Source organism: Scomber scombrus, chromosome 10, assembly GCF_963691925.1.
Source record: "Scomber scombrus chromosome 10, fScoSco1.1, whole genome shotgun sequence".
In the NCBI taxonomy this organism is placed as follows: domain Eukaryota; kingdom Metazoa; phylum Chordata; class Actinopteri; order Scombriformes; family Scombridae; genus Scomber; species Scomber scombrus.
The window spans coordinates 3423945-3440171 of record NC_084979.1 but is presented as its reverse complement, the minus strand read 5'-3'; the positions used below and the strand labels follow the sequence as shown (position 1 = coordinate 3440171).

At 39.8% G+C, this 16227-nt stretch overlaps 1 protein-coding gene across 1 annotated transcript in view; it reads left to right on the top strand.

Moving 5' to 3' along the window:
* The window catches only part of ap4b1 (adaptor related protein complex 4 subunit beta 1), a 19677-nt gene extending 3562 nt beyond the window's left edge, over positions 1–16115 (top strand). Inside the window, exons 6-14 of the mRNA XM_062426992.1 lie at positions 2369–2654; positions 4059–4157; positions 5024–5135; positions 5662–5745; positions 5890–5993; positions 9781–9988; positions 10086–10400; positions 12045–12197; positions 14815–16115. Coding sequence (XP_062282976.1) covers positions 2369–2654; positions 4059–4157; positions 5024–5135; positions 5662–5745; positions 5890–5993; positions 9781–9988; positions 10086–10400; positions 12045–12197; positions 14815–15335 — 1882 coding nt within the window. The 3' untranslated portion in view covers positions 15336–16115. The remainder of the gene's footprint in view (positions 1–2368; positions 2655–4058; positions 4158–5023; positions 5136–5661; positions 5746–5889; positions 5994–9780; positions 9989–10085; positions 10401–12044; positions 12198–14814) is intronic.
* Positions 16116–16227: the final 112 nt, after the last annotated feature.

The window sequence follows — 16227 nt, the reverse complement described above, 5'->3', positions numbered from 1 at the left end:
TGATGGCCTGTTGGCTGTTGCTGGGAAGGTTCAATAAACCAGCAGCAGATGATCAGTGTTCTTGAAGGTAAATAGTTAAATGGACTGTACTTGTATAGTGCTTTTCTAGTCGTTATGACGACTCAAAGTACTTTTACATTACGTCTCATTCACCCATTCACACACGTTCATACACTGATGGCAGGGGGGGTTCCACACAAGGTGCTCATCAGTTGGCACGGCAACTGGAGCAATTTGGGGTTAAGTGTCTTGCGCAAGGACACATGGACATGTGTCGACGGCCAATCTTCCAATTGGTGGACGACCGCTCTACCTCCAGAGCCACAGCAGCCCCCACAGCTATTAACAAGGGAGTTAGCTATGTAGCTTGGTCCTAGCTCATTAAAGGCTTTGTGTGTAAGGAGGAGGACCTTAAAGTTCATTCTGAAAGTTCTAAAGACACAAACCCAAACTGACAAATCACAGCGGTTGTCTTCTACCAGCATATTGGTTTAGTTTGCTGTCTTTTAGGTCCTTGTCTAATTTAAGGAGGGGACATGTGATATTTATCACAATACAACCACTGAGTGTCCTCAGAGAGTCAAAGACAGAGTAAATTGAAGCACGTACAGAGTGTTTCCATGTTTCTATTACTTCTGAAAGACCCATTGTATGTTACGATAGAGGAAGTTTTTTCTTCTTTCCCGTAATTTCATATTCATCCCACGTCTAATGAGAGCCTACCTCTGCAGCACCGAGTCTGTCTGTCTGTATATAACCATCAACTATTCATCTCCCCACAGACTCACAGTTAATCAAATCAGCAGGGCCAAATTGCTTCCCGGTGTCTCCTGATAGATCTCAGCCAGTAAGATGTATAAAGATGCTCAGCAGAGAGCCGCTCAGAGCTTCAAACTGCACGCTGCACATTTCTAGGATGTTATTGTTTTCTATGGAATATTTTTTCCTCTGGAATTCCTGGAGGAACAAATGTTTCCTGTTTGATTCAAATCTAAAGTTCAGTCAATTGTTGTAGAACCCTCAGATCTTGTGGTAGTGGCCTTTTATTTATACCAAAAATCCTACTGACTGTGGTCCTCATCTCTGGAGCAGCAGAGAGCTGAACTTTTTTTATTCTAGATTGTTTTCCTCTTATAACCTACTTTTTATGTCTGGCTTTACTTTATCACATCTCCTGTTAGTTGTTTTGTTATTTTTATTCTCTATATTTTTTAATTTTTTAATTTTTTAATTTTTTAATTTTTTAATTTTTTAATTTTTTAATTTTTATTATTTCTTTATTTATTTTTTATTTTTTCCTTTTAATATCCCACCTTTTTTTAATCTCTATTTTTTTTTATCTCTATTTTATTTTATTTAGCTACTCTGAATTTTGACATTTTTATTCTACTTCTGCTGTTACCTCATTGCACATCTATAAGAGTTATGATTCTTATTGAGTCATTATTTATAACATAGTCATTTATTATGTGTGTGTGTGTGTGTGTGTGTGTGTGTGTAATGTTTTTGTGCTTTTATTATGTAAAGTACTTTGTGTTGCATCACTATGTATGAAAAGTGCTGTACAAATAAAGTCTGATTGATCGATACGGACAGTGGTGGAAAATAAAAGTACATCACTTAAAGGAATATCATTAACTTTCTTGCCAAGAGTTAGCTGAGAGCATCGATACCATCCTCGTATCTGACAGTGGTATCAACCTACTCATCTCATTCTTGGCAAGAAAGTCTATTTCCAAAAATCTTAAACTGTTCCTTTAAAGCAGGGGCCACATACAATTAGATCTCAAGTGGGCCTGAAAAGTAAAACCACTGCATAATAACCTACAAATAATATATAATATAACTTTACTAAAATAAACCATCGATTTAAAATAAACCGATGACCAGCCTACAATATGTTTACTTGATAGATAGTTGTATTCTGGTCAACCAACAGCTTCCAGCTTGTGTAAACTGTCTGTGGCCCAGTGAACATGTGGATCTTTTCAAATTTGATCTCAAACATTCAGTTTACTTACTTACACAAAAAAAAAGTCAGTTATTTCCTGAAACAGCTGCTCTCTGTAGTTTTTAGCTAACGTCAAACAGGTGTAAACGGATCATTTATTAGGGACTATTTTCAGCAGCAGATTAATCCACATTTATTGCTCCAGTAAATGTTTCAGCTTGATGTGTTTTAATAGTTTTTTGGAAACAATGGATCAGTTGATTTTTGGTTTTGGATCTTTTCATGGGGTTTGTTGGCAGTTTAAAAATATAAAATCTTTCTTATTAACAACTATAATTGCAGACATGGTTTATTTGGCAGACATGGCTGCACGTATCATTAAGGTAGAGTCTCCTTGTGTCTCCTTGTGTCTCCCAGGCTGAAGGAGTGTGACGTTTGGGGTCAGTGCGAGGTGATGAAGATCCTACAGCGCTACCGGCCTCAGTCGGAGGACGAGCTCTTCGACATCCTGTCTCTGCTGGACGCCTCCCTGGTCAGCCCCCACCCGCCCGTCATGGCCGCCACCGTCGGCCTCTTCCTCAGCCTCTGCTCCGGCTTGCCGGCGGTCGGTCTGGCGGCTCTGGAGCGAGTGCGGGCGCCGCTGCTGGCCGCTTGTGGGAGCGTGTCCAGAGAGATGAGGTTCACCGCTCTCTGTCACATACAGGTGAGGTCACAGAGCTGAGCATTGTATGATGATGATGATGATGATGACTTAAAAGATTTATCTATCTTTGACTATCTTAACTTACACTGTACAAAACATTAGTTTAAAATAGACACAATTTATCTATTTTGTTGCTGGTGATGAACACAACAGGCAAATTTATCATAATACCACAAGAGATTAATGATAAATTAAATAATGCCCAAAATGTTTTGTTTGTTTTTTCTCATACGTTAAAATGAGCAATTACATGTTAATTACATCTGTTGTTTTAAGTCAAAACTGGGACAACAAACAGAGAAAAGTCTTTATTATAATGAGCTTTAAGTCCAAAAATCACACTTTATTATAGTCAATCGCACAACAACTGTCATCTCCAGCATTGTGTGTGTGTGTGTGTGTGTGTGTGTGTGTGTGTGTGTAATGTGAGTGTGTGCGTAATGTGAGTGTGTGTGTGCAATGTGAGTGTGTGTGTGTGTGTGTGTGCGCAATGTGAGTGTGTGTGTGTGTGTGTGTGAAATGTGAGTAGTGTGTGAGGAGATGTGAGAAGCCCCAGCCTATATACTGCTATACAGCAGGACAGGTGATGTATGTATGTGTGTGTGTGTGTGTGTGTGTGTGTGTGTGTGTGTGTGTGTGTGTGTGTGTGTGTCTACTTTTGGGGACAACTTTCAGACTAACGACCAGTTAATTGCAGACAGCTTATCCAATTTAGGACAAAAGCTGTGTCCCCAATTTTATAAAAAGCAGATTTTTGGGTCAGTGCTTCAGCTTATGGTGAGGGTTAGGCTAAGTCTCCAGGAAATGAATGTGAGTCTATGTAATGTCCCCAAACATAAAGTGTGAGAAAGCTGCAGCCTTTATACTTCTATCTATCTATATGTATATGTATATATGTGTGTGTGTGTGTGTGTGTGTGTGTGTGTGTGTGATCATATTTGCTGTGTGCCTCTGCAATTGAATTCAAGTCAATACTCTTTCCTGAGTTTGTTTGTTTTATGTAAAGCACATTGAGTTGCCATTGTGTATGAAATGAGCTACAGTATATAAATAAAACTGCCTTGCCTTGCCTGACATGAAACACAATTTTAATATTATCACACAATGTTATTGTACTATAATTATTATTATTTATTTTTATTATTATTAATAGTTTTATTATAGGATGTATTACTATTATTGTTGTTAAATTACTATTGTAGTTTTTGTTATTTATCATGGTTTGGCAACATTTACACATTTACTGTGTATTTCTCTGCATAAACAGCCCATAATTACGGCCTGATGATTTAATGTGTCTGTACACACACAGTATGAGATTTTGATCTGCATCAGTACAATCATCATTAGTGACTGTTGTCATACTGTTTGTATGTGTGGATGTGTCTCTCTCATCTTTCCTAGTTGTTGTTGCGTTCTCTCCCTGGCCTGATGGGGGCGCACTACAAACGTTTCTTCTGTGGCTACGCTGAGCCTGCCTACATCAAGCAGAGGAAGATGCAGGTGTTGATGCCTGTTTTACTCAAGTCACTCTTCTTCTTTTTTTTTTTCTCCTTCTATATTATGATATACTTTTTCAGAGATTTTATCAGCTGTTATTATTAGTAGTAGTAGCAGTTGGAACCTTTGACCTCGACATCTTTAACAATGTTAATACTAACATTACCTAATTGACTATAATATTCCCTTTATTCATTAATTAATAATTACTTGAATTTAGAGTTGCGACGATTAGTTGATTAATCAATTGGTTGCCAACTATTTCATTGATTGCCACTTCTTTTGATATTGGATTAAGCATTTTGAACCATTTCTAAGAGGAGCATTTCCAAATTCTCTGCTTCCAGCCTCTCTGTTGGTCAGGACAAAAAAAAAAAAAGATGGACATTTCTCTTCATTTTTGGACATTTTATAGATAAAAACAACTAATCGGTGAATTGAGAATATGATCAACAGATAAATCAATAATAAAAATAAATCTCTCTAATTGAATTATTGTTGCAGCAGCAGCAGCATTTGAGGTCTTTATTAGATAGTGACAGTGGAGAGATGAATGAAGGACATGAAGAAGAAAGAAAATCAACAAGTCTCCTCCACCTCCTAAAAAAAGTTGTTGCTTCCCTTAAATGTTTCAGCCTATGCAGAATATATGTATACATGATTTGTGAAATCACAACTAGTTTTGAGCCAATCACTGTCCAGTATGCAACTTCCACAACTTGTAGTAGTCTTCAGCTTCAGACACACAATAATTCTTCCTAACAGAATATTTTAATATGTGTTGTTGACAGTTAACTAAACAGTATTAGTGGTACCAGAACACTGCTCTAAATAATAATAACAATGGTAGTACTGTTGTGTTGTTGCAGGTGCTGGTGGAGCTGGTGAATGATGAAAATGTATCCATGTTACTGGATGAGCTGAAAGTCTACTGCACTGATGTCAACACTAACACAGCCCAGGCTGCAATATCAGCAATAGGTAAACACACACACACACACACACACACACACACACACACACACACACACACACACACACACACACACACACGTTTATTTATTATCTTCTGTGTAGAAAGACACATTTGTATATCTTTTTCAATGACTGTACAGTAAAGCTCAGGCACATTGGGAGATGGCTCTGTTCTCTCCATCTATTTCCTTCTAAATTCCACTTCCCTTTCCTTCTAAATTCCACTTCCCTTTCCTTCTAAATTCCACTTCCCTTCCATTTCACCGCATTACACTTGTTGAACAGTACTAAAGGCTGAGGAGGAAAAACAGTCAGCACCCACAAATTCTAGTATATTGCATGGTTTCCTGGAGGCATAGAAATGTAACTGTAGCGTGTATCCGTGGGATATGTTGTATTCAGAGTGATGTCATTGTCCAGCAGTGTGTGTTGTGTGACTTCCTTTTGGTTAAAGCCACACTAATTTAATCCCATGAGTAATTACATCAGCCTCATCTCATATCCTGTGTCATCATGTCCGGTCTGGTTATAGGTCGTATTGGACGGAGCTACAGTGACAGATGTCTAGAGATCCTCACAGGGCTGCTGGGGCTCAAACAGGAGCACATCACTTCTGGTAAATCTTATAGAAGCGCACACACATACATACATACATACACACATACTTACATTGTGTGTTATGCAGCCTTTTCTTTCTTCCTTTCTTTCCCCCCCCCCCCCCAAAAAAACCCCCCAAAAAAAAAAACCCGTCTCTGTGCAGCGGTGGTGCAGACGATGCGTGACCTGGTCTGGGTGTGTCCTCAGTGTAGCGACACTGTGTGTTTGGCTCTCGAGGGCTGTGAGGAGACGCTGCAGGATAGCCAGGTCAGAGCTTAGCTGGCACAGCTGCCACACACACACACACACACACACACACATACACACATACACATACACATATCAGCTGGATCTAAAAAGCCACCATGCCTAAAAGCACAGGCCTTTTAATTAAAGTGGGCGCATCTTACAGGTCTATATTTAAAATCTGGGATATATTTATCTAATACTGTCTCTCTATGCAGCTCCTCAGTTCAAATTCTGTCTTAAACTGTCTGTTTTATCTCCTGTCTCTTTAAGGCCCTCCTCCCAATGAGCCCACTCTGTTCTGATTGGTTAGATTCCAGGGGGGGCTATGTAAACAACTTTAAGTAGGATTTCACTTATTTTTCTCTTGGAAACTTCTCAAATACCTCTGTACCAATCCATTGCAAAATATTTAAGTGGACAACACTTAGAAACAGAAGCAGTGACAGAATGGCTGCCGGTTTGTGGGTGCAGACAATCTGACGCTATCATGGGGAGGAAGTAGAAGTAACATGGTAAACCAAGCTAGCAAAGCGGTTTGTAGTCATGACTTTTTGTCTTGCAGGGAGCATTGTACCAGTTTACCTCAAGGCTTGTTGAGGTCACTGTACAGACATTAGATGTAGTACTCAGAATTCAGGCCATCAAATAACATGGAGGACTGTATGAATAGTGCTCTACACAGTAAAGAAGGAATCTCCTGCACAGCCCAATAAATAATACCTAAACAATATCTTTTCCAAATTTTAACTTTATTGCTTATTTAGTCATGAATATTTAATGTTGTGTAGAAATCATTATCATTTGAAAGATATAGTTTTAAGGGGCTTTAACATGTAAGCAGATGGTAGTGCTGTAGGTGGTTGAGAAGCAGCTCATTTAAATTGTGTTGTATTTTGTTGGGTATTTTCATCATATTTGAAGTTTTGCATGTTAATTCTTTATCAGTAAAGTAACTCTTTATCAAATAGATCTGTTTTAGTAAAATATACAATATTTACCTTGCAATTAGGACCCAACCGATACTGGATTTTTGGGGCTGATAATTTTATATATGAGTCAGTGACGAGTAAGGGTTGGCAAGATGAGTAATACATACATGGTTCAAATATACATTTAGTATTTTTGTTGGTTTTATATCATTTGAAATGACATTTGCACCATTTTTTACCAAAAGTAAGACTGAATGTTCCTGAAAATGTCAAATGGTGTAACCACAAAAGAATGATATATGATATATTAGTCGGGCTCTACTTGCAATGTATCACAGTAAAAGCCTAAAGTAAAGGGAAAGTACAAATACTTTTTTCACAAAAGTACAGTCATTTTGGTGTAGTTGTAGTATTGTGACACTATTTGCATGGAAATGTGTGTTCCACCACTACCAAGCATCACCTTTTTTTTTTTTTTTTTTTAAATGTATCTGCTCTCTCTTTTCTGCTCATACTCTTTATTTAAAAGGACAATGACATGCTTCCCTCTCCTTCCACTGTCCAGTTTTCATCTCAGCATTTCTCACTCAGTGTGTTTACACAGCTGACTACTGATAATAACCAACTAAAGTCAACTATTGAATTACAGTATTATTTGCATGTATTGCAGTGGTGTCAAAGAGAAATAGGAATATAGTGATGGAGATAAAGGGACTGTTGGGGGGATATAGTAACAAGTAAGGTGCTTTACTACGACCGAAAAAAGTCCTCCACCACCACCAACAGCCTTTGCTTGTTTGTTTATATTGAAAACTACACTTTGCATTTGGTCTCACCCCGTGACCTTTCTCATGCCTCTCCAAGAACAAAACTCCAGGGAGGAAGCAGACGTGATGTGCGTGTTAGTAGAGTAAATACATTGTCTGTGTTTGTTAATCCACTTACGCTTATTTACATTTTGCCCCTCGACTGCACAGAGACGACTCTCTCTCTCTCTCTCTTCAGCTGTTCACCTTCGGAGCGTTACCTTGAGAGTGATGGAAGAAAGATTCGGATCTTTTCCTTGAGAAAAATACCAACAACCATACAGTTAAAAATCCTTCACGAAAAGTATCATCAGCAACATGTACTTCACTAATCAAAAAGGACTCATGATGTATAATAATGGCTCCTGTTAGGGTTATATTGCATATATGAATGGATTCTCATTATACTGATGTCTTAATGGTTAATCAAGTAGAGGTGGATTATCCTGTATTATTTACTCTACCAACACACACACGCACATCTGCTTCCTCTCTGGAGTTTTGTTCTAGAAGAGGCATGAGAAAGGTCATGTGGTGGCACCAAATGCAAATGGATATTTCCCAGTATAAACAAAGAGGCACGGCTGATGATGGTGGTGGAGAAACTATATCCGCCAACAGTCCCTTTATCTCCATATCATTATTACTATTGCCTGATATAGCATGCTTGCAAACAAATGACCTGGTATCAGCTACAGTGTTGACACAGCTACAATACATGCACATAATACAATACTGATATTCAACAGTTGGCTTTCATGTTAACGTGCAGATCCTCTTATTTCTATCCGAGCCATTATAACGCCCAGTAACCATGGGGATTGTAATATCATAAACTGATCTTGTGCATAGCTGTTATTGTCTTTTAATAAGTGTGCTTTAAAGGCTCTATACACCCATGTTACACCCACACACATGTTTTCACTCCTTTCACCTAATTATACCTCCTCAGGACCATGCGGGTGTTTACACATCACGTTTGACTAACATCATCCTCCTGACTCAGCCGATTGCTCGTTCATGCACGAGTTCGAGTGTCACTTTGCTCGTTGGACCGTGAGACACTGTCTGAACCCTCCCTAAAAATAAGGATCAAGAAGACTATCGTGATTTCAAACCCCTATGAAAAGAGTTGTAGTTCACACATAATTAAAGGTGCATTGTGTAGAATTTAGCGGCATCCAGCAGAACAGAGTAGGCAGAAATAGAATATAATAGTCATGAGTTTTTTTTTTAATTAGTGTATAATCCCATGAAAATAATTGTTTATAATAATTGTTGGGTTTTCGTTACCTTAGAATGAGCCCTTATCTACATAGGGAGTATGTCCTTTTCTATGGAGCCTGCCATGTTTCTTCCGTAGCCCAGAATGGACAAACCAAACACTGAAGCCTGAGATCAGTTAATTAAATAAGTCCAGCCTGAAGCTCCTGTTTGGTTGGAATGAAAACCTGCAGTTGGAGAAGCCTGTTTTGAAGAGTTTGGATATTCCTTTCATACATGCTTGAAGGTGGGGGGAGGGGAGTTCTATTAAGTTGCTCGCAATCTGCGACCTCGCCACTAAATGCCACTAAATCCCGACACACTGCACCTTTTAAGTTACAAGTGTGAACTTTGTGTATGGTTACAGGCTAACAAAGAGGTGACACAACCACTGACTTACAAATAATTTCTGATCTTCCGCAAGCTTAAAATCTTTTATTAACAATTTCCCAATATCATTTGTAATTCTCAGAAACTGACATTTCAACATTGTAAATGTATGACTGATGAGCTTAAGTCAAGATTTGATCATCTCTGCGAGGGAGTGGCAGCTCTGACTAGCTCACCACGTCCAGCCTGTTTGTGCACTTATAAACACGATCATTTTTTGTAAAAAAATAAATATCCTCAAGGCCAGCTGAACATGTTGAATTCTTTGCTCACAAAACACTTGCAAAGCTGGATCTTACATAGATTTTTGTTTCCGTGTTCATAAGTGGCTGAGCAGAGGTCTCATCAGGCAGAATAACTCAACACACCTCAGTGATTAGTCTTAATCCTCAAATGATCCTCCTCACCCTCCATTAGGGCAGGCAGGCCTTGCTGTGGCTGCTGGGAGTGTACGGGGAGCGAGTGTCCAGCGCCCCCTACACACTGGAGATGTTCATAGATGGAGTGAGGAGCGAGGCCTCTCTGGGAGTGAAGATGGAACTGCTGACGGCCACCATGAGGCTGTTTTTGTGCCGACCCGCCGAGACTCAAGACATGCTCGGAAGACTGCTGCACTACTGCGTAGGTGTGTGTAAAGTATGTGTGTGTGTGTGTGCGTGTATATACAAGAGAGAGAAAGAGGTAAAAAAAAACATATTTCGTAACCTTCGTGTGTTTTCCAGACGAGGAGACAGACATGTGCGTGCACGACCAGGCGCTTCTCTACTACCGCCTGTTGCATTGTGGGATGGAAGAAACACAAAAAGTCCTCCAGGGTCGCAGGTCAGACCCTTCCCTGGGCGTTCTGATCGGCCGGTCGACAGAGCCCGTCGGCCAATGGGCACGCAGCTTTAACACTCTGGAGCCTCTCAGGCAGAGCGCCGTAGAGACGGAGTCAGTCAGCAGGGGAAGTCCTGAACATGTGACCTTTGCCCCCAAGCCTAACACTGACCTGCCTGACTCGCTGAACTCCAGCCAAGATGAGAAGGTTCCCAAAGGTGAGCGTGAAGGTTAAAATCTGCCCAATGTTTTTAAGTCAGAGGCAAGCCCTAACATTCTTTACACACTTCAATGAAAGCAATTTAACATGTCACATTCGTATCAAACTTGAATGATCCTGTTAATTAACAAATGAAGCTTTATTTATATTGCACCTTTTATACAGCATGTACATGTTCAAAGTGCTTTACAGTTGATTGACAAGCTGATAAGACAGAACAAGTGTAGGCCAAGATCAACAAAAAGAAAATAAGAACTACAATCTGAGAACACTGCACGCTAGAGAAAATGAAACATGCCATATAAACCAGTGTATAAGACGCACCTTTAACGCTATACTTCTTCATTAAGTGTGAAGTGTGTCTTATACATCAGTGTATCCTATTCACCAGTAACATACAGAGAGAAGTTGGATCTGGATATGATTATAGGTACTGTATGTAAAAGGCCATCCACACTAAGAACAATAACTATAACTTTAAACATAATAATAACCAGAACCCAGTCTGAGTTAATATATTGGTCCAGTTCAGTTAAGCTACTAATTACTGGATCATTAACCAGTATAAACATATGTGTTTATAAATGAATAGTTACTGGTGAATTTTTTAAAAAAAAACAGTCTTTAATAGAAAAGTGTTTTTACCAGTATGACACCCCCCCCCCCCCCCCCCCCAAAATAGACTGTGACTTATACACCGCTTTTTATGGTATTTAGGATCTATAATAAAAAAAAAGAAAAGAAAAGAAATAAGGGAAAATAAAAAAGAAGAGAAATTAAGAAAAAATAAGAGAAAAAGTGTATTAAAAGTTAGAGTAAAAACTAGGTTAAAATAGATTTAAAAAACAAAAGTAAAATGAATTCAAAGAGATGGAGTTTTTAAAAAAGTGAACTAAAAACAGACGATTAAAATCGATGAGATAAAAATGTAGAATGATGATGATAATAATCACATTTTAAAACATCTAAACAAATAAAAACAGAATAAAAGGACTATACATCATTCATAATCAAAAGGTGAACGGGTAGGTTTGGAGTTTCCTTTTAAAAAATGTCAACACTTCCAGCTGTTCTTTTAAGATCCTGTGAGTCCTGTTCCTTCAGTTAGACAGAACCGCACCAGCAGCTCACACTGTACAGTAGCTTAGTGTGACGTCAGGTGTTCAAACCTTATCAAAATAAAAAGCATCCCAGAAGACTTACCGCTGTATGTGCTGCCAAATATGCTTTTATCAGGTACTGAGTAGAGGCTCTGAACACTTGCGTAACATGAGAACTTTGTTATAGATTTCTGATAAATTTGCAAAGAAAAAAAAAGAGCCAGAAAAAGAAAATTGAACCAATTTAAAATGAAATCTATAACAAAATGTAGTGTCAGTAAAGGGTCACAAATATCTCAATGCCAAATTAAAATGGATCCTCGTTGATCAAGCATTCATCCCGCGTTGTGTTCCTCTCACTTTTTCTTTTTTTTTTTTAATCACAAATGCTTTCTCTGGCTCTTGTCCAAAATTCCCTGTCTCCCTCCCTCCTACCTCACCCTCATCCCCCCCCCCTCTCTGTTTGCCTTTTCTTCTCTCACTCCCTCCCTACATCTCCTCCCCTCTTTCCCCTCTCTCTGTGTCCCGCCGCGTCTTCCCAGGCTCAGACGGTGCCAACTGGAGTAAAGAATCACCCGCTGATGTCCTGGCATCAGATGCCATCACCCCCTTCAGTTTGTCTCTCTCCCCTGCTCTCAGCCCAGAGGAGTTTGAGCGCCTGTGGCTGCAGCGACAGGGTTGGCATGTTGACGAAGGTAATGAAATGGAATCACCGAGCACCCCGGCGACTCTTTAATTCCGAGTGCTTCCTCTTCACGGGACCAAAAAAATCAAACGAGCCCGCTGTGTAAACTGTAAAAGCTGACTAAAGTCTCCAAACCCTCGTTAAACATCAGCCAGTGTTCTACACTACCTTTTTGTTTTGTTACACCTTTGCCCCGCAGTCTGACAATCTTTAATGAATTTATTATTTTGTTTCATGGCCAAGACCTCTAAGCAGAGATAATGTAATTTAGTTTCCCATGAGAAAAGATTTGAAGTGATTTGGGTTCAGTGTGTCTCATCTAGTGAAAGACACATTGATAGTGAGGTATTCCTCATTTCTGTAGATGCACATTTCAACGATTCGACGCTCCAAGTATGTTTTTTTTAATAAAATAGAATAGAATAGGATGCTGTTATTGTCAATGCAGGTTAACATACAATGAAATTTGCTGTCTCTCATAAAAAGGATAACTGTACCTCATTCACTCTATTCATCCGTTCATTCACTCACATGCACACATTAAAAGAAACTGTTGGTTGAATGAGTAAATCATTATAAAAATATATTATAAAATGAATTATACAAGTTTTTTAACTTATATTTTATTCTTTTCAACTTTGACGGCGTTGCAGCCTTTCAACTTGTTTTCTGCCTTGTTATATATCCAGTTTTAAGTACGTTTAAAAATGTATACATTATTTTAAAAAGTACCCAGAAGACCCTGGAGGTCTGTTCTATAAAGCGGGTTGAACAAACTCTAAGCCCCTTCAAAGAAACAAAAAAACATCATCAATGGAGCACCGATACTACAGGTCACCATGGCAACGCGTACATAAAAGGTTGAGGATGAATGCGTGCGTATGCCTTTAAACAAAAACACACCACAGTAGTGACAGAACCTGAGTCAGAGTGGACAAAAGTATTAATATGTTGCACAATGAAGTGCTATTCAGTGTAGGTCATTTATTCATTTAAAGGATTTGAATTTCCTTAATGGATGATAAAGTGCTGGAATATTACTGTAGACTAAATATAGTTCAGCTTTGACAGGACAAACACAACAAAAAATATTGTTAAAAAATATACACATTTTATATAGACATAGACATGATTGAACATAGTCACTGAAAATGCTGTTAAAACACACTTTCCAACTAAATGTAATCTTTAAATCCTAAAAGCTACAGGTGCACCACCCCATGCTCACTCTGAAATATTAACATATAATCTCCGCTATGACACGATGACTCCGATGGGAATATTCTATCATTGTGACCAAACGCATCATGAGAAAATATAAATAACTTCTCATTGATTTTGTGTGTCTAAATCTTTTTTTTTTCTTTTTTTTTTTTTATGTAAGAGAGATTACCAGATTACACTAGTGCACTAAACATTTCGGTACAGGAGTGGCTCTAATAACCTGACAGCTGTGGGATTGATGTGCGCAGAGACTGTCTTCTTTATTCTGAATTGATGATGAACTAAGGCTAAAAATCACTATTCAGATGACTGATATCAACTGAATCATAGAGGAAATGAAAGCTGTCTGATAAGCACATGATGATCTGCGGTGTGGTTTGTTTAAGAAAAACTGTCCGCAAGCAGATTAGGCTACTATGGTAACTGAAAAGAGTTTTCACTAAACCCACTTTCTGGTATAGCTTACACTCCAGGTATCTAATGATATGATTGGTTATTTCATTCTCCCATCTCTGCTTTATTTGAAGTTATAAGACGTAGTTTGTGTTCATGGAGAGGAATATTAGGTCTACATTGGAGGCTACTTTTCAGACACAGCTCTATTGAAGTGTGTTTTTATGCAGATAACTAATACTCTGACCACTTTTGAAAGCCCGCATCTTTAGTTCTCGATCCATTAAGGAAGTTCCGGGGTAAAATTTAGGAGGTGGGAACTTGACAAGAACGTCCTTTCACTTGGTCCTCTCAGCTGTTGTGTCTCCATTGCAGAGTAGGACCTTGAATAGGACCCGCCGGACTCTAGAGGTGAACTAATCATTCTGCGACAGCTTCGATCGTCGTGTAATCTTGATCTAGTCTTGACCGTGACGTCACCGAGGCGACGCACCAAAAGTATAACGATACCCAATCAGCACCGAGTCAACATCAAGCCCCACCCAGGAATGTTTCCGGGCTGCATGGAGTACATACCCCGAGGCAGGGACTCAATTGCCCCTGTAAAAGTTCCGGGAGATTATCCTTCATTATCCTGCTATGGAGATGAGCCAATGGTCATAGCCCCATAATGGTCATAGCCAATGGTCATAGCCCCATAATGGTCATAGCCAATGGTCATAGCCCCATAATGGTCATAGCCAATGGTCATAGCCCCATAAAATGACCCTGAAGTTCCTGTATTAGAAAACTGCCCTTATATTAGGGGGATAGTACATAATGAGCTAGAGATGAGATTTGCTGAGCCAAATGATGTTGGTATAGTTCTCCACGTTTCTAGGGTTACCCTTGTCCACGCCCCCATTAGAGCATTTTTGATGGAAACATCTGGGAAAAGATTCTGGGTGTTATTTGACGTTTAAAAACCTCTTTTATGACTTCACTCCTTGTTTTTGTTTTTTTGTGGCTAGGTGCTGAGGACAGAGACGAGGAGAAGGATTATGTGTGTGTGGAAGAACACATCCGATGCCCTGCAATACCTCACTGTTCCCCGAGAAGCCTTCAGGCTGCAATGCAACTGGTCAATATCCAGACCCTGGCCTTCACACAGCCGCGCACGCTCCCCTGGAGGGTCTACCTGTACACACACGCCCAGCACACGCGCTCTGACGACACGCGCCAAAGCACGCTTGTCCTGGGGGAGCTGCTTTACACCGGAGAGGCAGATCAGAAAACAGGAGGAGAGACCGGCACGGGTGACGGAGAAACTGCTGATAAAATAGCGGCGGAGGACAGGGAGCAGGAGCAGGTCAAACAGAGAGAGGAAGCAGTAGTCACAGGGCTGAACGGGAGGGAGACAGCGAGAAAAGACAGAGAAGAGGACAGAGTAAAAGTGACACTAAAGCAGCAGGCGAAAGACGAAGAAGCTCTGAGGGGATTTCTCTCCATCCTCACCACTGTGCTGCACACGCTGTCCTCAGAGAGAGCTTAAATATGCATCTCACACACACACAAACGTTGTACTTCAATCCTTATATGGACACCCTCTCACTTCACTGACTCACTAACCATAACTGTAAACTCAGTAGCAGGGAAAAGCCCCAGCACCAAAAAAAAGAAAAAAGAAAACGTGACTTGGTGTGAAGCTGAAACAACAACAGGAAGCAACGAATGTACTGTATATAAGCCGGGTACCCCTCCTTTTTGGAATCAATCACTTCCTTCCTTTTGCATCTTTCACAGTCGTATCAGCTGAATTAATGTTTTTTTTTTTAAAGAAAAAGGAATGGAATCTTTGCAGGGGGAAAAGCATGAGTTAATAATAGAGCACTGGTGGGAGAGCGCAGTTAATCTCCTCACTTTGCTGTTATTTTCACAGTCCAGCTGTAATAAGTAGATTAAAGAATAGTTGAGGTCAGATCATGTTCTTGCCTGGTGAGGGCACTATGGAGGATTGGTCTCACTGCACCAGTCAACAGTGTTGTTTTTTTGTTTTTTTTTCCCTCCTGGGATTGAGAGATAATGTTGTATACATACAAACACATGCCACGGTGGAAGTACTGTAACCACATGAAGAGAGGGGATCTTTACTTATTCACAGAAGCAGGCAGTGAGCTGGGTAAGGGTCCTAACCCAAACTGATCCACATATTATTTTATGAGCAGATAAGAAGAGGGATGCTGTACTTGGACACAGAAGTGCTGACCCCGCCTTTTGAAATGTATCGTATATTTTCCGTGTGTGTGTGTGTGTGTGTGTGTGCGCGCGTGCGTGTGTGCATGTGCGTGCGCGTGTGTGCGTGTGTGTGTGTGTGTAATATACAAATAAAAAAAACCTGCTCCACCTGCATTGTTAGGAGTGTTTGCTTCACTAAGTGTGTGTTA